Below are 24881 nucleotides of genomic sequence, written 5' to 3' on the forward strand. Positions count from 1 at the left end.
ACAGAACCAGCAACACCTAGGTCAATTGCATGGAAGGCTTAAGATGGTGCAAAGTACCTTATCACCGTCCAAAGCATATTTTCAAATATGGGTTAAGGTGTCTATGCATGTGTGACTGTGTGTTTTTGGGCATGTGCGTATATATGTCATCTGTGCATCTGTGTCTGTGTGGAGTATGTACTTGTGTGTGTGTGTGTTAAACACACAGGAGAGAACTGACAAGACACACTTTTGTCCCTGTCACTAGCCACAATTATGTGATGTGGAACTTGAATGACGTGGAAAGTCACTCCTCGCTGAACAGGGTAAACGAATTCTCTTTATTCCTTTGCTGGGTGACACACATCATGCGGATCTGCCCCTGCCTCCCCCTCTTCTCTTTTGAACTACATCTAAGGATCCTTTCATCTGAGAAGTTCAAAGTATGCCCACTTACCTATGCATCTTACTGAAATCTTCCTTTCTAATCTGCCCATACTTGGGGACAAATACATAACCAATATTAACCTATCAGGTATCCCCTGTCTCCATCAGGGACACATGGTATCTGACCACGGTGGCTTAAGTTTGTTTCCAAGGCCAATTAGCTCAATGGCCGAGGATAAAATATAATCTTGAATTATTCTCTTCTGACAAACAATCCATTAAGATGGAAATTCCAGCTAAAGCAGATACGAATTGTTGTTTTTGCCAAAGTGGTGTGACCTTGGTCTTCACAAAGACCAGAAGAGTGATTGCCTGAACTGCTAGTGCTGTCTGATCATGTTTTCTTAATTCTATAGTCTGAGTAAAAGACAGAGTGTATTGTTAAATGCATTATGGGTTATATTTAGAATTGGTACAGTTGATTTATCAAATTCAAAGGCCAAGTCCTGCCCTTGGATATGTCCAATGTACAAATGTGCATCCCTGACCAGAGGAGCATCTGCTTGGAATGCAATGTTCTCTTGCTAACAGGATCTGTAGAACTCGCGGGAGGTGGAGGCGGGCCCTGGGCACATGGCCTCTGCCGGCTCCTGCCATACTCACAGTTCACAGTGACCTTGACTTGTTTGACATCCGCCGAGGAGACCTCATTGGCAGCTTTGCACTCGTATTTGCCTGACTGCTCCCTGGTGATGCCGAGGATCTCCAGATATTCTTCTTCTCCTTCAAATTCTCTTCCTGAAAAACAGAGGTTTGCATGATTTTTTTAAGTTTAAAATATGCAGCAGATCATTTTTTTTTCTTTTTAGAAGCAATAAATCCACATGGCTTTTCAATAATTTGATAGTGTTCTTTGGCTCTATGGATGTAGACCCCAAGACACAAAGTCATGTGAAAATGATCAAGGAGGCAGTGTTCTCAGGAAAAACTGGTAGGAGAGTGGGGAAATGGGATCTGGGAGAGAAAGGAGCCAAGCCAGGGAGCAATGCCAATGCCGAGTCTTGTTTCATAGCGGGCAACCTGACTCAGTCCCCCAGGGAGCTCTGGGCACAGCATGGAGCCCAGTTCCAAGTCGTCCCCATCAAGAGTCAAGAAACTGGAATGTTTCTACATCACACCCATCAGTCACTGGTTAAAGGCTTAGAGCAAAGTGGGAATTGTGGGGAGGGGCATGCCAGTTGTAAAGGGCTCAGAGGGGCAGCCCCAAAGGGCTGAATCATCCATTAGACCACATTGCAAATCACACTTTCCACTAAAGTTGTTTTTAGGACAAGCTGCTTCCTTTTGAGAAGCTGTCACTCTTCTCTCCCAGCTTACGTGGAATTCTGTTCACAAAGGTCATGTCTGAAACCCTGTGTTGTAGTTATGGCTTCCTTCTTCAGTATCAAACTACATCATCCATGAGACTTTCAGGGCATGGACCAGATCCATGCGAATGTGCTGCTGACGGCTCATTTTGTCACATGGTGGGGTGGGGTTGGCTAGGGAGCTAAATATCACTGGCCTAATTCATTGGAAGCAGGGGTCTGGAGGCCCATTTTGGAAAGCTGCACAGAGCTGGATGTGTCCATTTTTATAAAGAAATCTCAAGATAGTCAGGTTTGTTAATTAAATTACTTTCTTTCTGCAGGTTCAGGGGTGAGACATAGAGGGGGAGGAAGAGAAAACGGCGAGAGAGAAGGTGAAGAGGAATGGGGATTGAGTAGGGAAGAGTTTGGCCAGAAAGTCCTACAGACTAAATTCAACTAAATTCAGCTAAATTCAACTTCCGTCCCCCCTCAAGTTACCAATGCCACTGCTGTTGCATTAGAACAGCGTAGCTGGGAGGGTCCTAGAGGACACAGTCCTGCCACTGTGAGGAGAACCTGCTCCTGGTCCTTCTACACTAAACGGTACCGAATAATAGCTCTCTTCAGATACTACAGGCTGCTTTCCTTTTCTGGAAATTCTCTGAAGGCCAAATCAACATAACAGCCAGCCAGCAGAGAGACAAATTCACTGTCTAAATATGTCAGCTAACTCTGTTAACTAGGTTCCAAATAGAAGCTAGTGCCTCTTTGATAACATCCTTTAACACAGCTGTCAGCTCTTAGGTTTCACGTCTTCTGTTAATTGTCACTATCACTAGTTTTGAGGAAACTTTGCAAACCCAGGAACAAAAAGGCAATAGTTATAATAATTTGGTTTGGAGTCCTGCACATTATCAAGCACATGCTTCTACTGAGAATTATTATCAAGCACATGCTTCTACTGAGAATTTTATAGAATTAGTCTGTAAGTGCCTTGCTGTACGTGGGCTTTCCTGGTGGCTCAGTGGCAAAGTATCTGCCTGCCAATTCAGGAGACATGAGTTCCATCCTTGGGTGGGAAGATCCCCTGGAGAAGGATATGGCAACCCACGCCAATATTCTTGCCTGAGAAATCCCATGGACAGGGGAGCTTGGTGGGCTACAGTCCATGGGGTCAAAAAGAGTCATACACAACTTGGTAGCTAAATGATAACATGTAGCTGCATATTACAGTATGCATAGGAACAAGTTCCATTCCAAGAGCACGTTCCTAAGGCCAATTTGTCCATAAGTTCAACAAAGTTAGCCTAGGTACCCAACTAACATAATTAGCTATATAGTAATATAATGTGTTTATAATACTTTTCACACAAATAATACATAAAAACAGAAATAAAGAAAACATTTTTAATCTTATAGTACAGTATCTTGAAAAGTACAGTACTATAGGACAACAGCTGGCATACATCTGTGTACAGGCAAGAAGAGTTACTGACTGGAGGAGGAAGAGAAGATGGGAGATAGGAGTTGATGAATCATCAGCAATAGGAGATGCAGGGCAAGCTGCAATTTCACTCATGCCTTATGTGACTAGACATGCAAGGGCACATTCGCATCTTTGAAAGTTTGCAACTTGAAGGTTTGTATATAGGAGACTTACTGCATTTATAAAATGCTATTTTTTTTCTTCCTTTTGTTTTCACCTTTTTTCTGCTCCACACTCATGCAAGTAGTCAGATCTGACTTCTCATGCCACAGAAGTTGAATGTGGTAAAGAAAGAAAACAGAAATCTTGGAAAGGGTAACAATCTACTTTACTGGATTAGCTGGGAAAAATTTGGGCTTGGAGGAGACAAAAAGATCTTTCCAGCATCCTTGCAACCATGAACTTAGAGTCATGCCAACTAAGTGATGCTAAGAAGCTTCAAGCTAAATATAAATACTCTGAAGACAAATGGCAACACTGACAACTGCAGACTGAAATAGGACAAAGCTCATTAAAAATCTGGAGTGCAAAAGTGGGATTTACAGTAAAGACAGCATTATTGATTTTGAGAATAATGGTGGATTATAATGAAAAAAGAATTAAAGATGAGTTCAGAATAGTTTGGGGTTTTTGCCCTGCTCTGCTTCCACATCCATCAACTTCATTCCCAGGTACAGAGCTGTTAGTAGAAGAAAGAGAAAAGGACTATAGTTTTCTTATAAATGGCCAACAACACTGAATTCTTTTCCCATCCCATAAAATAACTAGAAATGCTGGGCAATGAATCCCTATCTTGCATTTTCTTTCAAGTAGTCATGTATGGATGTGGGATTTGGACTATAAAGAAAGCTGAGTACTGAAGATTTGATGCTTTTGAACTGTAGTGTTGGAGAAGACTCTTGAGAGTCCCCTGGATTGCAAGGAGATTGAACTAGTCCATTCTAAAGGAGATCAGTTCTGAATGTTCATTGGAAGGACTGATGCTGAAGCTGAAACTCTAACACTTTGGCTACCTGATACAAAGAACTGACTCATGTGAAAAGACCCTGATGCTAGGAAAGATTGAAGGTGGGAGGAGAAGGGGATGACAGAGGATGAGATGGTTGGATGGCATCACCAACTCAACGGACATGAATTTGAGTAAACTCCAGGAGTTGGTGATCGACAGGGAGGCCTGGTGTGCTGCAGTCCATGGGGTCACAAAGAGTCGGACATGACTGAGCAACTGAACTGATCTTGCATTTTGAGTTTCTGAAAGCTATAAACCAGTTCCAGGCATCAGAAAGATGATTTTTAGCAAGAACCAAAGCCCTGTCCATTTGGGAAGATGGCACCTGCGAGAGTAAACACTGCGATGAATTAGGAAAAAATAAAGTAACATTTATTGGGTTTGGCATCTGGGATTCTCACATGAATACCAATGTAGGTATTCATCATCTCATTTTTTCCTGATGGTGTGTTAGTCACTGAGTTGTGTCTGACTCTTTGCAACTCCATGGACTGTAGCCTGCCAAGTTCCTCTGTCCATAGAATTCTCCAGGCAAGAATACTGGAGTGGGTTGCCATTTCCTTCTCCAGGGGATCTTCCAGACTCAGGGACTGAACCGATGTCTCCCGCATTGCAGACAGATTCTTTACCATTTGAGCTACCTGAGAAGCCATGAAAAGCAGATAATAAATCAAATCTTCATGGGATGAATTTTCAATCTGATGTGTTTAGGAAGAATTCACCCAATACTACGTCAGGATAAAGGGGGAGTTTTCCTTTAAGTGTCCTACCCATAAGGCAGAAGGGTCATTTTGTTTCTCCCATGCTAGCTCTCCTACGCTCTGAAGGCCACCTGTCTCTCCGGCACACACTGTGCACAGCTGGTCCATCAGAGCAGGGGATTCTCAAGACGCTAACCAAATATAAAGAGAACCTAGATGGTCTTCCCTCATTCAACAATCTTGACAAAAATTTAAAATATCAAACAATATCTCTAGGCCCTTCTTGTCATTCTTCCTTTATCTCTTGGATCCTTCAGTGGGACCTCTTATCCTGCCACTTTTTGCTAGTGTATTTCTCTTGTACCCACAGGACACTATGCCTACAACACACAATCTCTCACTTGATCATTTCTCATTAATCCACTGTGATTTGAGAGGAAATGGGCTTTTTTTTCAGTTGCTAGAAAGTCAAAAAACCAGACTATAAATTCCTTGGAGACTGTGTCTTGCAATATCCCCATGCACAGCACGGAGTCTAACACAGACTGCTGCTGCTGCTGCTAAGTCGCTTCAGTCGTGTCCGACTCTGTGTGACCCCATAGACGGCAGCTCACCAGGCTCCGCCGTCCCTGGGATTCTCCAGGCAAGAACAACGGAGTAGGTTGCCATTTCCCTCTCCAATGCATGAAAGTGAAAAGTGAAAGTGAAGTTGCTCAGTTGTGTCTGACTCTTAGCGACCCCATGGACTACAGCCTACCAGGCTCCCCTGTCCATGGGATTTACCAGGCAAGGGTACTGGAGTGGGGTGCAATTGCTGTCTCCATAACACAGACTAGTTACTCAATAAACATTCGTTGAGTTAGCTTAACTGAAAGAGGAAACAACAGCAGAAACTAGGATCAGATTCAACACATCCTCTCGCTTATGGGAACCAACTATTGGGAGGTAATTTCCATACCTTCTGTTCTTTCTGTGACAGAAGCTGATGTGTGCATTCACCCCCTTTTAATGATGCTAACAAAGAACAATTTCACTGGGGAAGGATGGGTGTGCTGAGTATCGTGCTGTTGAAACGCTGGATGGGGCATCTCTGGCAGTGTCCTGAGGATGTATCTGCTGTGGGTATTTATTATTTCAGGAGAGAGTGCAAGGCCCCAGGTAGAAATGGGCACAATGCCATTTTTTTTTTCATCTGACCAACTGCAGTTTCTTGTTTCAAGGCATGGACTACAACACATTTATGTTAAGTTGCAGAATCTTAAAATGCACTCAGATCTTGTTCCCCTCCCTTGGCCCTCATGTGTCTGTACCCTCCAGGGCACCTATTTTCCCATTCTTTCAGTTTCGGCAGACTAGCTGCTCTCAACCCATGGGTCCTGTCACCATCTCCCTCTACTCTCTCAGAAGAAGACTCTTAGACCAGAGTCTGCCACTCCACCTGTTAGTAAATTCTCTGATGGAATATGGGCCCTTCTCATATTAGCCATCATGTGGCTAATATGGGCCCTTCTCGTTCCTATCATTTCAGCCCTGGTATAAATGTTTACTTGAAATGCAAATTTCAGTATTTTGGTATTTTAAACATCTCAACCTATTTCCACAAGCTTGCTCACATTGCCGAGTGTTCTATTTATTCTGGGATCTGGCGTTTAGTTTAAATCTCCCTTTGCTTGCTGTGCTTTTGTGTCTCCTGGCAATATTCAGCTACCAGGCTAAATAACTTCTCGTCCTCCTCAGTGAATGTACCTTTCAAACTCATCACATAATTAGCATATTGCCCCTCAGCCACTGTTTACTCAAGTTGTACATATTAGTTCTTTTAATATTTCTTCGTAAGTCAGAGAGAAGGGCCTCGAGCTAATGGCAGGAGGAAAATGTTCCCTTCTGTGTTCCCTGATGTACAGGCAAATCAGTCAGGAATAATGCCAATTAAAGTATACCAGGTGCTACCTTCTGAGTACAGTACCTTCAGAGGATCGTGCTTTGGTGAAATCTGTAGAGTTCACATCCAAGATGTTGATTTATTTAGATTTCCAAGGTCACCAGGCGTTTGGAAGCAAGCAGCCATTTGAAATGAAACACATGGCCTTGGTTTTTCTCTCTCTCCCCTTCTTTCCTTCTTCTCCTCTCTCCTCTACCCCCTTCCCCTTCAATATGCATACATACAAAGGGCTATGCATTTACATATAACCATTTAACTTTTAGGAAATAGCATGCAAATTCACTAACACCCAAATATCTGCTCACTAAACACAGCAAGCCTATTGAAAATTCTCCATGGTATGACATCCAATACCCTATTTAAAAAAAAAGATTGCTACCTTAATAACCATTATATCTGTCTGTCTTTCACTTTATTTGAGATACAGGAAACAAAACTTAGAAAGCTTGTTAAATTTGAGCGTTTTATGACTTTAAAGTAAAATTCCAAGGATTCTCACATGTTAGGAAATGGATGAAGCATTTTCCCCACTATTCTGAGTTATATGTCTCACGTCTCTGTAGATCATTCTTTTACAGAAGGGAAGATGGGTTTTAAATAATGGTTTAATTTAATGGGTCCCATTATTAACCTGAATTGGAATATTTTCCAAGCGACTGTAAACACATTGGCTGTAAATACAAACACATATACATAGATTAATGAAAGGCAAAGAAGTGGCATTTGTCTTTCAGGTATATAGGTATGTATGTATTTATGTATGTGGGTGTTTGTGTGTCTGTGGTCAGAAAGGGGGGCAGTGAAGAGGGTGAGCAAAACCCAGCTATGAACTTCTACCTCTAAAAAGAAAAGAAAAAAAGGATCACGAATCAATGATGCCATTTGAAGTTTCCTGTGGCAACTTCAAATGCTGTAACAAGTTTCTGTTCTTATAGGACATTTCATGTTTTCATTTTTTTTAAATCTTAAGGACATACCTGTTCCTGTTTTTGCTTCTTCCTTTTTTTATGCACATTACTTTCTGTACAGACATGCTTAAAAAAAGAAAAGAAAAGAAGAGAGAGACACAAGAAATCTAGAAAAAAAAAATGCTTGTGATGGGGTTCTGTTTATATTTCCAGCCATGTCTCTAGATCCTTTGAAGTTTTTGTTTCTCTGCTTCACATTCTACCTGAGAGACATTCAGTATTTGACAACATTTCTGTCCAAAGGTGGAAACAGCTTCTCATTCCCACTTCTCATCACCCATCAAGGGAGGGGTGAAGAGTGGTAACCGATCCATGATTGAATGAAGGCAGGGTAGGCGGCAGACACAGTTGCTAGAGCAGCAATCTTATGAGAATAAGGAGACACAGGGAAGAACAATGTATTGAAGGGAATGGGGGCGGGGGCGGTGGATGGAGAGAACTGATACAATGAGGATGATTATAAGGAATAGTTAGAAGAATAGAAATGAAAGAATAGAGAATTCTCCAGAGACAGAGGCATCTGACTATTAAGATATTTGCACCTACATAGAAGGGAAGGGGTTGGTTACTCTGCTATAGAAATGCTCCCTCTTTGAATAGTAAGACACAACAGGGTGTGGATTATGCAAACTGGCCCCATGCCTTCTGTGGCCCCAAAGGGTGTAGTTAGTACCCAGAAATCAGAGGCAAGCACAATGCCTGGAAAGATTCACAACTGGCTTTGACTCTATGAATGAGCATAGGGCAAATGAAGAAGTATACCCTGGCGTTATATTTCCCGGCATCCAGAGAGATCCAATTCATTACGGTTTGGGTTTTTGCTTTCATACACAAAAAATCAGCTAGCTGACATAGTTTGAGCTCAGCATCCAACCAGAAGCACATCTTTTCAGGGCCATGTCGTTTTGTTATTGTGCTCATACTTAACCATTACCTCCTACTTGGTGTCAGTTTACAGAAACCATTCAGCCCTTCTAAATGCTAGGCTTGGAATCAAGATCCTCTATGTTTAGTCCTCTGATGGGGAATTGTATTGGTGACAGCTAATCTTCCATTGTAGGGACCATGTCTGGCTTTGCTCATCATTGTCCCCCTAATGAACAGCACAATGCTGAATGCTGGAGCACTCAAGAAATATTGCAGGGGGACTGTGGAAGGAGCTACCACTTAATAAACACACGTTAGATACTTTGCTAAGTGACTCAGACCCTGCTGCTACTGCTGCTGCTAAGTCGCTTCAGTCGTGTCCGACTCTGTGCGACCCCATAGATGGCAGCCCACCAGGCTCCCCCGTCCCTGGGATTCTCCAGGCAAGAACACTGGAGTGGGTTGCCATTTCCTTCTCCAATGCATGAAAGTGAAAAGTGAAAGTGAAGTCACCTAGTCTTGTCCGACTTCGCGACCCCATGGACTGCAGCCTACCAGGCTCCTCCATCCATGGGATTTTCCAGGCAAGAGTACTGGAGTGGGTTGCTGTTGCCTTCTCCGGACTCATACATTATCCTATTTAATTCATAGTGGTGGCTCAGAGGATAAAGAAGCTGCCTGCAATGCAAGAAACCTAGGTTCCATCCCTGGGTTGGGAAGATACCCTGGAGAAGAGGATGGCAACACACTCCAGTATTGTTGTCTGGAGAATTTCATGGACAGAGGAGCCTGGTGGGGTACAGTCCATGGGGTTGCAAAGAGTCAGACAGGATTGAGCTACTTTCATACTCACACCATTAAGATGAGGAATCCAGGTTTAGAGCGTACCTTTAAGGAAATTTCCAGAGTTTGTAGTGATATTAAGGAAGAACGCAGGTTTGAACCAGGTCTGTGGACATTTGGAGACTATTTTCCTATCTAGGCATGACTATTTTTATCAGTAGAGATTCTCGTTAGCTGAATTCTTAGCTCTGGGAATCTGCTCTAGTTCTGTCTTCTGAATATAAATATGAGGCTGAGAATGGGACACTTGGGGAATTTCCAAAACAGTGGAGCTCAGTTATAGGTAAAGAAAATAAAAGACAGTCTTCAGTTTTTTCAAAGTTCCTCTACTTACCTTACTCATCAAGAGAATCAAATAAAGCAATCAATGAGAAAAAAGCTGGTATTTAAAAGTTTATACGTACTCATTTACAGAGGTCCTTCCAAAAGCAATATGAAGCCATTGTTGTACACAAATGCCAACAGACAGCAAACGAGCTGCAGGAACAGTGTGAAAGCGCAAGCGAAGTCGCTCAGTCAGGTCCGACTCTTTGCGACCCCATAGACTGTAGCCTACCAGGCTCCTCCATCCATGGGGTTTTCCAGGCAAGAATACTGGAGTGGGTTGCCATTGCCTTCTGCAGAATGCACTTATATTAGGAAAGACTTACTGGGAGAAGTGAGTTTTCAGGAAGTTGAAAAACACAAGTGGAGAGAATCAGAGCCAGCGAATTGTAAAAGGGTGTGGCAATCTGGTTATCCTGCCTGAAATAGAGTTCTCCACACAGGAGAAATGAGCAGCGTGATATGACAGCAATACATAGGCTGGGGTGTGAAGGGGGGTGTGAAGACTCTGGACTTGCCATGTTCAGTATCTCTGCATCTCAATGAAGGCACAGTGGAGCCTTCTCGCTCCCATAAGGCATTGAGTAAAATGGCATTTAAAAAAATGATTTATTTTAGGCTTTCTTTTTTCCATTTTTCCTTCCTTTCTTTCTTGAGAAAACAGGGTATGTAAGTGGGAAACGTCATGGAAATTTTACTTGTCTGAAATCCTTTGTATAACAACAATGCTTACTCTCAGTGCCAATTTCTTGGTGTACTGAGTACCAAAATGTACAGTGATAAGCTGCCCTGTGAACTGCTGTGAAAGTGGAGATGTTTCTTCAAGGTTGTCAAATAGCCATCATCAACCCTGACAAACTGACAGTGGTTCAATACTGTGGAGGATGCTGAGGCAGAGTCTAGACTCCGTGGGAAAGAGTGGAGATGTCTGTGAGGGCAGGAGAAGGGAATGCATCACCCACCCTTGGAGCCTCACCTGTCCTGGGGTCTCCTGTGGTCCACTTGAGTTTTCTACGGTGTGAAGAAATATATTCTAAATACAGCATGTTTTCATAGATTGAAAGCTAGTGACTTCTTGGATTTGAAGGCAGTTGGTACCATTCAGGAAAGTAGGAAAGAGGGCATATTTGGGGATGAAAATAATGAGTTCCATTCTTGACAAGGTTGGTATCAGGTTGGACTATCTTGGGGATTGCCTTTCACAGGCATTCAGAAATATATAGAACTGCTCAGAAACTAGGGCTAAGTGTGATTAAGCATGTAATGTATATACTGGTAGTAATTCAAGCCTTGGTAGTAGGGACTATAGTACATTTGTATGATGTAGCATTATGTCATAAAGCAAGGAATCACTGTCTTACTTCTTTTTTATTATTCTAGGATGAGGGGAAGAAGAGGTAAAGAGATAAAACTGGAAAAAAAAAAAAACCACTTAGAAGACTCCTTTGGAATAAAATAGACATAAAACTTTCTGCAGGTGTTGATTGCTTTCTAGACTATTTCCTAAGAAGGGGGCGAGGCAGAGATTAGAGCTGCTGGTCAGAGGCAGCAACAACCAAGATCCTCCCACCATTGTCATCAGAACTGTAGGGGTCTTCCATGACCTGTCATTAGTGACTCTGCCAAGGCTGAGGATTAAATATCAAGAGAGATGAGAGCAGTGGCTGCTGCTTTTAAGAGTCACATAAATCAACTGGCATTTTGTAAGTGAATGTGTTAAACTCAGCAGGCCAATTGCACTGTGGAAGGACTACTGGGCATAATTTTGTGGCTGCCGAGAAGTCTTTGAAAGGTAATTAAAACAAAGGAGGCCCTGGCCTCATCTGGTCCATGATCCTGTCATCCCAGGCCCTGATGTTGCAGTGACATTACTGGGGCTCAACCCCAAAACCTCAGTCTCCCTTCTTAATCTAGCCTCATTGCTAAATGAGCCCTTCTCACCAATATAGGAAAGTATTCTTGCTTAGAGTCAATAAGCACGTAATGAAGAGGAAAGTGGGGGGTAGGGATGGGAGGAGGCCAGAAAAGAAAATGGTTTAATAGACTCACAAACAGTAGAGAACAGATTTGTGGTTGCCAAGGGGGAGGGCGAGTAGGGGGAGGATAGACTGTTTGGAGTAAGCAGATATACACTACTATATATGGAATGGATAAACAACAAGGTCCTACTGTATAGCACAGGGAACTATATCCAATATCCTGTGCTAAATCACAGTGGAAAAGAACGTAAAAAAGGATGGATGCCTGTATAACTTAATCACTTGGCTGAACAGCAGAAATTAACACAACATGGTAAATCAAGCATATTTCAATTTAAAAAAATAAATAATCAAAAACCCAGTGAATAAGAAGAAAGTTTAAAAAAACATAAAAGAAAGAAAATAGTTTAAGCAGGTAAGAAGTCTGGCAATTTGCTTCTTGCCTTTAGACCAAAGTGAATGAATGAGGAATTACCCCATCAACATTCAGTTTGTGTTGCCGCCCTCTGTGGACCAATACCCCTCAGTCTTGGGGTTTTTCAGCCTCTGTGAGGCAGAGGGATTGTAGTGGAAGTGAGGGTCTTGGCTGCAGAGTTCGGGCTACACTGGAGAGGTGGAGCGGGAGAGACAAGGAGACAGCTCATGCCTACTCTGGACAGCAGTCGCCCTCCCAGGGTGGGCCCAGGCGAGGCTATGAGGCCAGTGGGCCAGCACTTAATAAGAAAACAGCAGCGATTTGTCTGCACTGCTATTTTGTTTCAAGTGCATGACAGGCTGTCGGTGCAAGTGAGGGTCGCTAAATTTACTGCCTTTCAGATTACTGCCACAGTCTCTGACTTGACAAGTCACTTCGTTTAAAAAGCACTGTGTGAGGATGTTTCCTCCACTTCTTTTTAAATAAAAACAAAGGGAGAGGAAAAGGCCACCACAGAGGTTTAAATGATTGAAATGAACAAGCCCCCAAGACTGCCTTCGCCTGATGGGAGGGCGCTGCTTTCACACACTCTACTCTAATTAAAGTGGCAAGTGAGGGAAAGGGGTGGCCCCGAAGTTCTTGGTTTGACTGATTTGTGGACTGGATGATATTTTTATGCAGCTGGGGTGTGTGTGTGTATGTGTGTGTATTATAAAATGAATTTTCATACCTTAAACATTCAAGTGGAGACTCCTTTTAAACAGCTGGATATTGTTGTTTAAACAGCTGTTGTTGTTTAGTCTCTAAGTTGTGTCTGACTCTTGTGATCCCATGGACTATTAGCCTACCAGGCTCCTCTGTCCACAGTATTCTTCTCCAGGCAAGAATACTGGAGTGGGTTGCCACCCCCTTCTCCACGGGATCTTCCCAACCCAGGGATTAAACCTGTGTCTCATGCTTTGGCAGGCAGATTCTCTACCACTGAGCCACGAGGGAAGTCCAAATAATTGGATATAGGTGAAGAACAAAACTACTTATTTTTTAATACTTCACTTTTATATCTGTTCTTTATTTTCTGAGCTCTTTATAAACAGAAGAAGATAACTACAGCCAAAAAAAAAAAAAAAAAAGGGAATTAATCATCAGTGGGGTAAAGAGGATAGAGTTAGGGTGACTCCCAATGCTGAATAAGAGTAACAATTCAAAATATAAAGTTTTGGTGTAATAAGACCTAAATACTTAAAAATACATATGCTAGTGGATTTTGATCTGAACAGTAGAGCATGGTTTCTGAGGACAAGCACAAACAGTCGTTTGCCAAATATCTATTGCTACCATGTGAGGTCAATATTTAAACCAGAATTACAAGAATTAGAGGAAGTAGAAGAAATATATTATTCCTAACTCTATGGAACTCACACACTTATCAAGGATAGCTACAATTAGATACCCCTGGAAGGTCCTGATTTTATTTCATATGAGTGGTGGTGGTTTAGTCACTAAGTCCTGTCCTACTCTTGAGACCACATGGACCCCTGCCAGGCTCCTCTGTCCATGGGATTCTCCAGGTAAGACTACTGGAGTGGGTTGCCATTTCTTTCTCCAGGGGATCTTTTTGATGCAGGAATTGAACCTTCATCAACAAAGTTAATACATAAATATTAAGACTAAAAATGTATTTAAAATACATATGACATAAAAGGGGCTTCCCCTGTAGCTCAGTCGGTAAAGAATCTGCCTGCAATGCAGGAGACCTGGGTTTGATTCCTGGGTCGGGAAGATCCCCTAGAGAAGGAAACGGCAATCCACTCCAGTATTCTTGCCTGGTGTAACCCCACGGACAGAGGAGCCTGGCAGGTTACGGTCCATGGGGTTGCAAGAGTCAGACATGACTGAAGGACTAGGCACACGTGACATAAAATAGTGGCTTCCAGTTGGCACTAGTGGTAAAGAATCTGCCTACCAATGCAGGAGACACCAGAGACGAGGATTCAATCCCTGAGTTGGGAAGATCCCCTGGAGGAGGGCATGGCAGCCCACTCCAGTATTCTTGCCTGAAAAACCCCATGGACTGGGGAGTCTGGCTAGTTATAGTCCCTGGGGATGCCAAGAGTCAGACATGGCTGAGCAACAAAGCACACGTGCCCACACATGACATAAAAGGGCCAAACTCCTTAAAAAGTTGAATTTTCAAAGTCAGCAGGCTAGACTGACTATTTGAGAGACAGTCTGACAATACCTACTAAAGCTGAGGACATGAAGGGATCCAACAATTCCACTACTATGTCCAGAGATGTTCACAGCAGCATTGGAAGCACCCACATTGTAAAGAGATTAAATAGATTGTGGCATATTCATATAACAGAATCCTAGACAGCAAAGAAATTGAAAAGATGACAGCTCTATATAGCATGTGGGCAATCTCCCAAACAATATTGTGTGAAATAAATAAAACAATCAATATAGTATAAGTGCCCGCTTATGAAAATTACAGATAAGCAAAACCTATTCTTTTCATGAATGCTGTACAGTTGTAAAATTACAAAGCAAACCAATGAAAAGTTCATCACAAAGTATTTTTCACTGTTTTGTGTGTGTGTGTGTGTGTGTGTGTGTGTGTGTGTGTGCTTAGTCATTTAGTCATGTCCATCTCTTTGTGACCCCATGAACTGTAGCTCACCAGTGCCTCTGTCCATGAAATTCTCCAGGCAAGAATACTGGAGTGGGTAGTCATTCCCTTCTCCAGGGGATCTTCCCAACCTAGGGATCAAATCCAAGTCTCCGCATTGCAGGTTGATTCCTTAATGTCTGAGCCACCAGAAAGCCTGCACTGTTACATCTAGTATCTATTATGTGTTTTTCATATAAATGTATTCACTTAAGAAAGTTTCATTCACATGCTATAACTCTATCTAGTCATAAAAAGATTGTTGGTTATAAAATACTATGTATATCTGTTTTGTATTCATATATATACATAAACGCATATATTCATATGTATACTTTTAAACACATTTGCTTGTGTGTATACAATATCTACACAATATTACTTGCAGTCTGATTTATGGATTATGGAATCAGGAGAGGCAGAAGCATGTGGTCAGGAAATTTCTCTTCATTTTATGCTCCCTCTACCACTTGAATTTTTGACATAGATCATATATTACTTCTATATTAAAAGTTTCTTAAAAATGGAATTGGATTTAGTAATTTCAGTCTGGGGGAAAGACTTACCCACCCTTGTGGCTGTTATCCTCAGGGCAGGTTTTTCATAATGAAAAAGAAAATCTCTGAGATTTTTCTATTTCTGGCATAAGGAAGGAAGAATTAATGGGAAAATAAGATGCCATTATCAAATGACAGGAGGAATGGTAGCAAGGAAGTTGATACCACATAAAAGCAAAGCAGTTCTCTAATTAGCATGCATTAAGGAATTTTAATACTACGTGGGCATTGTCTGCTTCAGTCTACCTCCTGTACTGTGGCTATTAAAACCTTGTGACCTGCAGGCCCACTCTGCCCCGAATCAGTGAGACTCAACCACGGCCAATTGTTAGAAGCTCTTCACCCACTATTGAGACGGGTCTGGACTTCCGTGCTTACCCTGAATGCGGCAGGTACCTGCATGCACAGTCGGACACTTTTTCTCTTCCTGTTCTCCACCCTGCTGACTAGTTTGCTTGGTTGTTCTTTGGTCCAGGTTGCTGGCACTCATATTTCACTCCAGTGCCCAACTGGGGCTAAACTATGAACTTGACCCATCATCCAGTTGTCAATAACTCCACTCTTCTGAGGCTGGAGGCTTGTAAGTCCTCTCTTTCTATCACTGGTTAATAGCCTACTAGCCTTGGTGCAGCAGCACTACACAGGAATCTCTGTACCCTATTATCATCATAGCCACAGGACCTGCATATTCTGAGAACAATCTCAACTTGATTTTCTGTAATGATATGAACCAAGAGCCTTTCAGAAAAGGGGAGGAGGTCTGAGGTGTAGGTAGAAAGAATCCATCCTTTCTTTCTAGTGTTTTTCTTCTTTTATATTCCTTCAGCCCAAGCAAAACTCAACTTATCTTCCCCCTGCCCCCATCCTGGGGGACTTCTAAATTCACTAGTGGCTTAGGCCCCCTAGGGCCTAACAAGCAAGAATCATGAAATTACTTCCTTAAAAGTATACAATTTATAGGATCTATATAGAGACCTTTTATGGATGGAGAGAGCAGGTACTAAATAATACCTGTCATACAAAAATATTAGGCTCAGTTTTTTTTTTCCCACAGTATATAGCACAAAACTTTGTATCTCAACCAAGCACATAAATGTACTCAATCATTTGTTTATATCAGACAACTTCCCAGGTCGGTGTTGAAGCCATTTTGTCTTACTCTAGGAAGCGGATCAATCTCCTTAGAAAGTTTTCCTTCTCATTCTTACATTATAAGGATCTCCCTGCAACCATAGAAATAACTGTATATATAGAGATTCAGTTGCTAATAGATTTCAATCTGTGCTGTGTGCTGTGCTTAGTCGCTCAGTCATGTCCGACTCTTTGTAACTCCATGGACTGCAGCCTGCCAGATGCCTCTGTCCATAGGGATTCTCCAGGCAGGAATACTAGAGTGGGTTGCCATGCCCCGCTTAGGGGATCTTCCTAACCCAGGGATTAAACCTTGGTCTCCCACATTGCAGGCAGATTCTTTACCGTCTGAGCCACCGGGAAAGATTTCAGTCTGGGACTTGTCAAATGCTTGTTGAAGACACTTGAGAATTGCAAAGTGTATTGTTATAGACTGAATATTTGTGTTCTCCCAAAGTTCATATGTTGAAATTCATCACCCTCAGCGTGATGGTACTAGGATGTAGGGCCTTTTGGAACTCCCTGAGGGTGGAGTTCTCATGAATGGGAGTAGTGTCCTTATAAAAGAGGCCCCAAAGAGCTCTTCAGTCATGTGAGGACACAGGAAGGAGACTGCTGTAATATGAACCAAGAAGTGAGTTCTCACTGGATACTGAATTTGCTGGCACCTTGATCTTGGATGTCTTAGCCTCCAAAACTGTGTGATGTTACGTATTTGTTGTTTAATCCATCCAATCTATGATGCTTTGGTATAGCAATCTGAACTGACTAAGATAACCTCTCTACTGAGTACGCTGTGTGTATGTGTGTTAGTTGCTCAGTTGTGTCCAACTCTTTGCAAAGCCATGGACTACAGCTCAAAAGTTCCTCTGTTCATGAGGATTCTCCAGGCAAGAATACTGGAGAGGGTTGCCACGCCCTCTTCCAGGGAATCTTCCCAACCCAGGGATCGAACCCAGGTCTCGCGCATTGCAGATGGGTTCTTTACCATCTGAGCCACCAGGGAAGCCCATTATCCACTTATTTAAGAGTCTCTGAAATATATCCAAGGACTGCATATTTAGAAACAGGGAACTTGGACTGTAATTATTTATGCATGTCCTAGAAATGGCTTCACTGAAGTGAGACCATGGACTTTTCTGTAAGGACTATTAAAAATTACCATTTTGAGTACATTTTCTGTGCATTTGATAAACTTCAGTCAAATATGCTGTCGAATACATTGCTCTATAACCTTTACAAATGGCCTCTATGCATCAGATATTTGAGGATCACGTCACCTCAAATGAATTTTAAAACTTGCTGCTGTTTTGAAATAAAAGGTAGCTGCATGAATCACTGTTTCTTCCCTTTTGTTTTCACTTTAGAAAATTATGCAAATATTGTGCCTAGGCATAGTGATCAGCTTATCTCAGGTTCCTGCCAGCATCTATTCCAGTGCCTCTGAAACTGTGATCCATAGATGAGGTGTGTAAGAACCACACTGGGAGCTTATACAAGCAGATCACTGGGCTCTTCAACAGACTTATTAATCAGAACTGCCTGAGGTGAGACCCAGGCATCCGTATGTTTATACAGCTCACTACTACTTGGGCATACCTACATTTGGTACTCATGCAGCTGATTTCAGTAGACTGAGATTCAGAGGGATATCCCCTTTCTTCTCTCTAACGGCAGTTGGCAGGTTTAACTTTCACCTGGGATTGGGGATCAATCCAATTTTTAGGTTGGGGGAGATTGAAGGAGAAAAGTTAAATTATCAAGAGAAGAATCAATGTTCTGCATTGAACTTGACACTCAAGTCCCATCACTGAGCTAACAATTCTGTTTGTTAGTACCACTTTGTAGCATGCAGGCTTCTTACATATACTAGTTCATCTATCTGCACAGGCTTATTCCTTTCTCTTTATTTAAAAATGAAGCTACTTGAGTTTAGCAAAGTTAAGAAACTTGCCCAACATCACACAGAAAATAAATAGCAGAGCCAAGATGTCTGTGTGACCCTATTCCTGGGACTAATCTCCATCTTGCCTACCAGCTCTAGATACCACAGCAGCCAGTGCTGACTACCTGCTGGCCTGCCTGGAACGCTAAACAAAGCTTGGGTCTCAGTTCCTAATTGTTTGCTGTCCTTTCCTTTCCTTTCTTCTCTCTTGCTCCTGTAGTTCACTGTGTTTTGCCTGATATGATCATTAGATTTTTATACTGTAAAAATCACCAAGAACAACTCATTTACATGCAAAGTTGGATAAGAAAACACAAACTGCCTTTCCTACCTCCATTATGCATGAATTTCGTGACAAATGCACCTTTGATCAGTGGATAAGCTATCTGTGAACTTGAAGAATGACAGATGGATGGCTGCTGACCTTCTCAAGAATTAGATGATTTTCTAAGAGTAAATTAATTTGTAAACAGATAGATTTAATTTCCTCAGATCATGTGACATAGGATTCTGAGCTATCCTAACCTCATACTCTTGCAGTGTGGCTGTAGAGTTTGCATGGAAATTACATGTGGCCAACATGAGGTGTAAGTAGATACACCGATACAAAGCAGAGGCTGCCTGTGTGGTGAGATTTGACAGGTTGCCAGACAGGATGAGGGTGGTGGGTTTGGTTGCTAAGTCATGTCCTACTCTTGTGACCCCATGGACTGTAGGCCCCGAGGCTCCTCTGTCCTCTTGTGGGATTTCCCACAAGAATACTGGAGTGGGTTGCCATTTCCTTCACCAGGAGATCTTCCCAATCCAGGGATCAAACCAGAGTCTCCTGCATTGTAGGCAGTCTCCTGCACTGTAGGTGGATTCTTTACCACTGATCCACATAAATTGCCTCAAAGATATCAAACTTCAAAGCTTAATTATTTTCCCATTAAAACTCCTTTAACAATGCAAATATTAATGCATGTGGTTACACCTTTTATCAGCTAATGTCTTAATTCTCAGTGAATACCTAAGGGACCTGTCAGCCTGCAGGGAATCAGAACAGGGAGCTGTGGGAAGAGGTTCTGAGGAACGCAAGCACTGGACTGCAAGAAGAAGACACTGTTGGAAAAGAGTGGTCGCAGCTCAATACCACACTGAACACACATCTAAATGTGGAGCTAACAGTGAAACAGGAAATAATTCTCACTAATATCTAAGTTGTAGTGTGAAATTAATTACAGATAGGGATGAAAAGGTCATAGCTTACGGTATTTATAAATACATAAGTCTTGGAATAGGTATAAAACACACTAAAATCTTTGGGTTCATTTGAGGTCATGGTAGGGGTCTTTTAAACTTGTTGATCCATGTCTTGATAAGAGCAATAATGTCCAGGTTTTCAGAAGATAATTGGGTAAACTCTGAGCAGGATGTCTTGGAATGTATTTAAAAAATCAATAGACTCTGAAATATCTTCAGTCTCCTCTTCTTTATATACTATTCTAAAATACTGCTGGTTTCCAGAATATGAAAGTTGATTACATCAATATCTCACCATAACATGTACTGATGACCTTTTAGATTCCTGGTCTAACAAACCTTGCTTGTGAAGAAAGTTAAGCACCTCAAATCACTACCTTTGGGAAGATGGCTTCACCTGAAGGCAAACTTAGCAGTGCCTCTTGGACAACAGCACTGCCTGACCTGCTGTGTTCAGGGGTGGAGGAGATAACAGGGAAGATGTGAAAGCAGGAAAGCACAGGGAGGGGACCATGCAGAAACCAAGAAGGCAGTGGAGGGGGGCACATGGAGATCATAGGAAGTAGTCTAGCAAGTCAGATTGCGGGGAAGAAAAAGAGCCTAGAGTAGATTCAGAGATACATGCAAAATCAGCCTGTTGGCAGTCAGGGCAGCCAGCTTCATTTTGGTTGGTTGAAGCTAAGCCTAGTCACAAAAATAGTTCCTTTGTATGACATATAATCACCATGCTAAGAAGCGGCTATCTGTCCTACAATCTGAAAGTAAATGAATAGACGAGCATATGACAGCAAAAGTGGCTAGGTACAGAAAAGCTTAAGGGTCACCAAAGTTTGGAGTGGTCATCCCTGTCAACATAGCGATAACCTTTAGGGCTTCTTTAAAAGACTGGAGGCTCAAACAATATTTTTTTTTTTAACCAGCGTCCCTGGTTTTGATATAGTTTCAGGTGATCTAAGGGCAGGTTATCAAAGTACTCTCTGCACATCAGGGATAAGGATAAAGTTTTATCCATATGTTCAACACTTAGTTAATGAAATCTACCTAAAGAACTATTGAGTGCTGTCATGCATGAGAGCTATCAGCCACTGGCATAAGAAATGGGGGTGCTGTAAATTTTCCAAATTATAATCCAGGACATAGGTTCTCAAAATTTTTCAGGTAGCAGAGCACTGGATAATCATGGTGAGAGGGTAACAAGCAGGAAGGGCAGGGGTCTCCAAGCAGGAAATAGGATGTAACTGTCAGATAATTTTTATCTCTCCCTTAAGTGGCAGGAAGACTCAAACTCCAAGTATCAGATTTTTTCCTTTTCTATACAAAATTAAAAGGTTTCTCTTAAAATTCTGTGTTGCCATGATGACACTTGATTCTATCTGAACTTAACTTTTCTCAGACCATGAGCTAACCAATGCATTTTTCCTATGGGAATGTTTTTCTTAAGCTATGTTAGTGAAACTATGCATGTGCTTTGGAATTTGACTTTCTTCAAAATGGTTCCACCTAAGACTAATTTTTTCTTTTCTCAAACCTTGGGCTGATAATAGCTCAACAAACCAGTATTCATATCAAATGTTTTATGGCTGGGGGATGACACACCTCGTGCCATCCTGTCTCAAAAACACATATTGTGGGAGACGGGCCTGGTGAAACTCCCTCAGCCTTGAGGTGTCTCTCTTATCTGATTAATAGCTTTCTAACAGACATAAAATAGCTTGCTAAAACTAACAGGTGAGGGGGGCACTCTTTCTGCCCTCTTCTGATGTCTATGTCAGAAGCTTTGTCTATCTCTTTTACACCTTAATAAAACTTTATTACACAAACTCTCTGAGAGATCAAGCCTCGCCACTGGCCCAGGATCGAATTCCTCTTTTCCAGAGGCCAAGAATCCTGGTGTCTTTCACAGCTCAGCAATAACCTTTCAATAGTACTGTTTGTCTAACGATACACTCAAATACAAGAAGCTAAATATTTGACTATGTGATTTTGTTCATCCTATACCTGCATTGGATTGTTTGATTTTAATTCAGAAAAAAAATAGTATAGACATTAAAAATTTTGAGACTGTTTTATGGGACAACCTTCAATCAATAAAATTGTATTTTATTCAGTAATGTTTTCCTTCTATGAATCAGTAAAAAAATGCCAATATTCGATTTTAGCAGCAGAACCCTAAGTTCAGTTTCTGGAATGCCAGGGTTCCTTAGCATGTAGTTTGAAAGCCACTGAAGAGTTTTTATTTTTATTTTTCATTGAAGAGTTTTTAAAGAACAAATCGGTGTAATCAAACTCAAGAGATAAACTAAAATCAAGGGCTATAAAGGGATGGTAGATCAACCGCCAAGCTCAAACTTTGATAGACATAAGTGGAAAGGTAAATGAAATCAGGTGATTGACATCCTTGGGTTCTTCACAAAGCTGAACTCTCTATCTCATGCTACTGAGAGAGAGAGAGAGAGAGAGAGAGAGTCTACAAACACAGGAAGGGTGGCTCTCTTTTGTAATGAGTACCAGCTCCTCAGAAGAAAAAGTATAGTAGAGAATTTAATCTGACAACTATTATGCTGTGAAGATAAAGCATAAGAAGACAATACTAAAACGTAAAAGAATATGTTACTACTTAGGAAATCATTATATTAATAACAACTAATTAATAATAAAATTGCTTTAACTGTCTATATTCATTACTTTTGAATATTCTGCATACATGCTAAGTTGCTAAAGTTGTGTCTGACTCTCGAGACTCCTCTGTCCATGGGATACTCTAGGCAAGAGTATTGGAGTGGGATTGCCTTACCCTTCCTCCCAGGGGTTGAACCTGCCTCTCTTATATCTCTTGCATTGATAGGCGGGTTCTTTACCACTAGCACCACCTGAGAAGCCCTTTGAATATTCTAGTTTCCTTCTTTTGAATCTAATGAACAGTGCATAACTTGCCTGATAACTGATGAACCACTTTTAAAATGTAAGATTAGAGATTTAACACAGACGTCTTTCCTGATTGAAAATCTTTCACTGATGGCATATATCTAGAAATCTATATCTATCCTATTATTTTATTGATAGTCAAAAATGTTCTTGAAAGAAATATTTCCTGAGATTGAGCTTTATTGTTTTTCCCCAAGTTTGTCTTAAGTTGGAACCAATACTGGCGCAGAGACGGAATTAGCAAGCTATAACCCATGGGCCAATTGTGACCTCTACATATTTTCTGTATAGCCCATAACTAGGAGTGGTTTTGCACTTTAGAGCAATTTTAAACTATTAAAACAAGAAAAATATCTTGTGGCACAAGAATCTGTATTTTAACACTATGGGGATGATCCAGGGGTACACCCTCACTGCAAAAGCTTCGCAAAATCCCCTTGGTTCACAGGTCCCCTTTGCCCTGGACTCAACAAACTGGCCATGATATGAAAAAAACATTCAAAACTCTGGCTGCAGGTCTGAACTGTAATATTTTAGCTTTAATCCTGAGACTTTCTACAGAAGAGAGCTCTGCACTGGCCACGGCGTTGCTCCCAGGTGAAATACAGTAAAAGTTAGACGAACAGCCTTACACTCGTTTCTTTCCAAAAAAGCCCAAAAGGCCCCAGGCATCGCTTTTGCCTGCTGGAGAGACAGTGATCACAAACCCACAAGGTGCACAGCATTTGGGTTCTCACAGCAGAGAAAAGCCATTATATGAAATCACACACAAACGCCCAACAAAAAGATGGGAGAAAAACGCTCAAGAATTGGTCATGGAGCTTTCAAATTATGAAATGAGAAATTATATTTCCAAGAGTTGAAAAGTTTTCCCCACTGAGAATTGTGTTATCCCAAATTCACAATAAACCTCTTTCTCATTTTATGCTGCCTGGGAGTTCTTAAAATTGATGGACCATAGAAGGAATGGCATGACATTCTCATAAGGACTGGCAGCGTGGAATGGCTAAATGGTTTAGACCCTGAAATGTAGAAATATTCATTCCCCTTTCCCCCTTTTAAATTGTCCTCTTTGTTCTGAGTCAGGGCTCAAGACTAAGTCTATACAGCACAGACAGAGAAAGAATGGCCACAGGAAATCAGAAGACAATCGGCCTTAGAAAAGTGCAGCCCTGGGAAATCAACCTTACCATAGAAGATTCCAAAGTCCCTAGAAGATCTCGGAAAAGACAGTGAGTTAAAAGGAAAATTGTTAGTAGTGCAGCGCTGAAATAAAGTATAAAGAAAGGACAACCCTGTTAAAATTATTCCAATGTACAAACAGCAACTGAAATTGCTTTGCACATTATTTTAATGTACAAAGAAAACCAATCTGAAAGTAATATATGTGTGTGTGTGTATGAGACAAAGAGATAAAAAGAGAAAGTGTCTCCAATTTCCTACTCATTTACATTTTTCCCTCTTTGTCCCATCTGAAGGTGCCCTGATTTTCTTGGGATACTGTTGATGCTTTGTAAGATTCTAGGAAGAAATAAACATTTAAGTGAATAGGCAAAGCAGGAAACAGCATCTGCTCTATACAGCTGGAAAAAGTATGATGTACGCTGTCAATCCTTTTGCTTCAAGACATAAAGCAGTCACCAGCTGGACTCAGAAACATGTAGCAGAGGGCCTTGTGAGAAAGAAGAATTACAAGCTGCTCAGAATAAGTGTGCAGCTTAGCTGATACAGTTAAGAGGATGCTAGTTCTCAAAGTATTAAAATGTTCATGTCTAGTTGTTTATATTTCAGCATCTCCTTTTTTATGTCCTTTTTAATTTCCTCTCAGATTTCTATTGGTTTACATACTTTATTTCTGAAATCATGAAAACAAGAGAAGAAAAATTAAATATAAATGCAAAGATAAAAGGACTTACAAGAATGAGTAAGGAAGTGATCATGTGCATACTTCTTGAGTAGACTCGTGTGTGTGTGTGTGTGTGTGTGTGTGTGTGTACTTGCAAATTGGAAGGAGATGAATTGATGATCCTCATTGTTCAATAAATTTTGTTGTCTTCATTCTCCCAAATCAAAGGCATCTAAATCATTCATTCTTCAGTGCTTAGAACAGCTTGAAAAGTCCTCCGGGCAGGTGGGATTTCTCCCTCAGCCATCTTTAGACATC

The 24881-nt window shown here is 41.4% G+C and overlaps 1 protein-coding gene across 3 annotated transcripts in view; it reads right to left on the bottom strand.

The window, feature by feature from the left end:
- The window catches only part of LSAMP (limbic system associated membrane protein), a 708470-nt gene that overhangs the window by 52162 nt on the left and 631427 nt on the right, over window positions 1-24881 (bottom strand). For all 3 annotated transcript variants that reach the window (XM_015092455.4, XM_042231712.2, XM_015092453.4), the window contains exon 4: window positions 1030-1164. In XM_015092455.4, the coding sequence (XP_014947941.1) occupies window positions 1030-1164 (135 nt within the window). The remainder of the gene's footprint in view (window positions 1-1029; window positions 1165-24881) is intronic.

The sequence above is a fragment of the Ovis aries genome, chromosome 1 (assembly GCF_016772045.2).
Source record: "Ovis aries strain OAR_USU_Benz2616 breed Rambouillet chromosome 1, ARS-UI_Ramb_v3.0, whole genome shotgun sequence".
NCBI classification, from domain to species: Eukaryota; Metazoa; Chordata; class Mammalia; order Artiodactyla; family Bovidae; genus Ovis; species Ovis aries.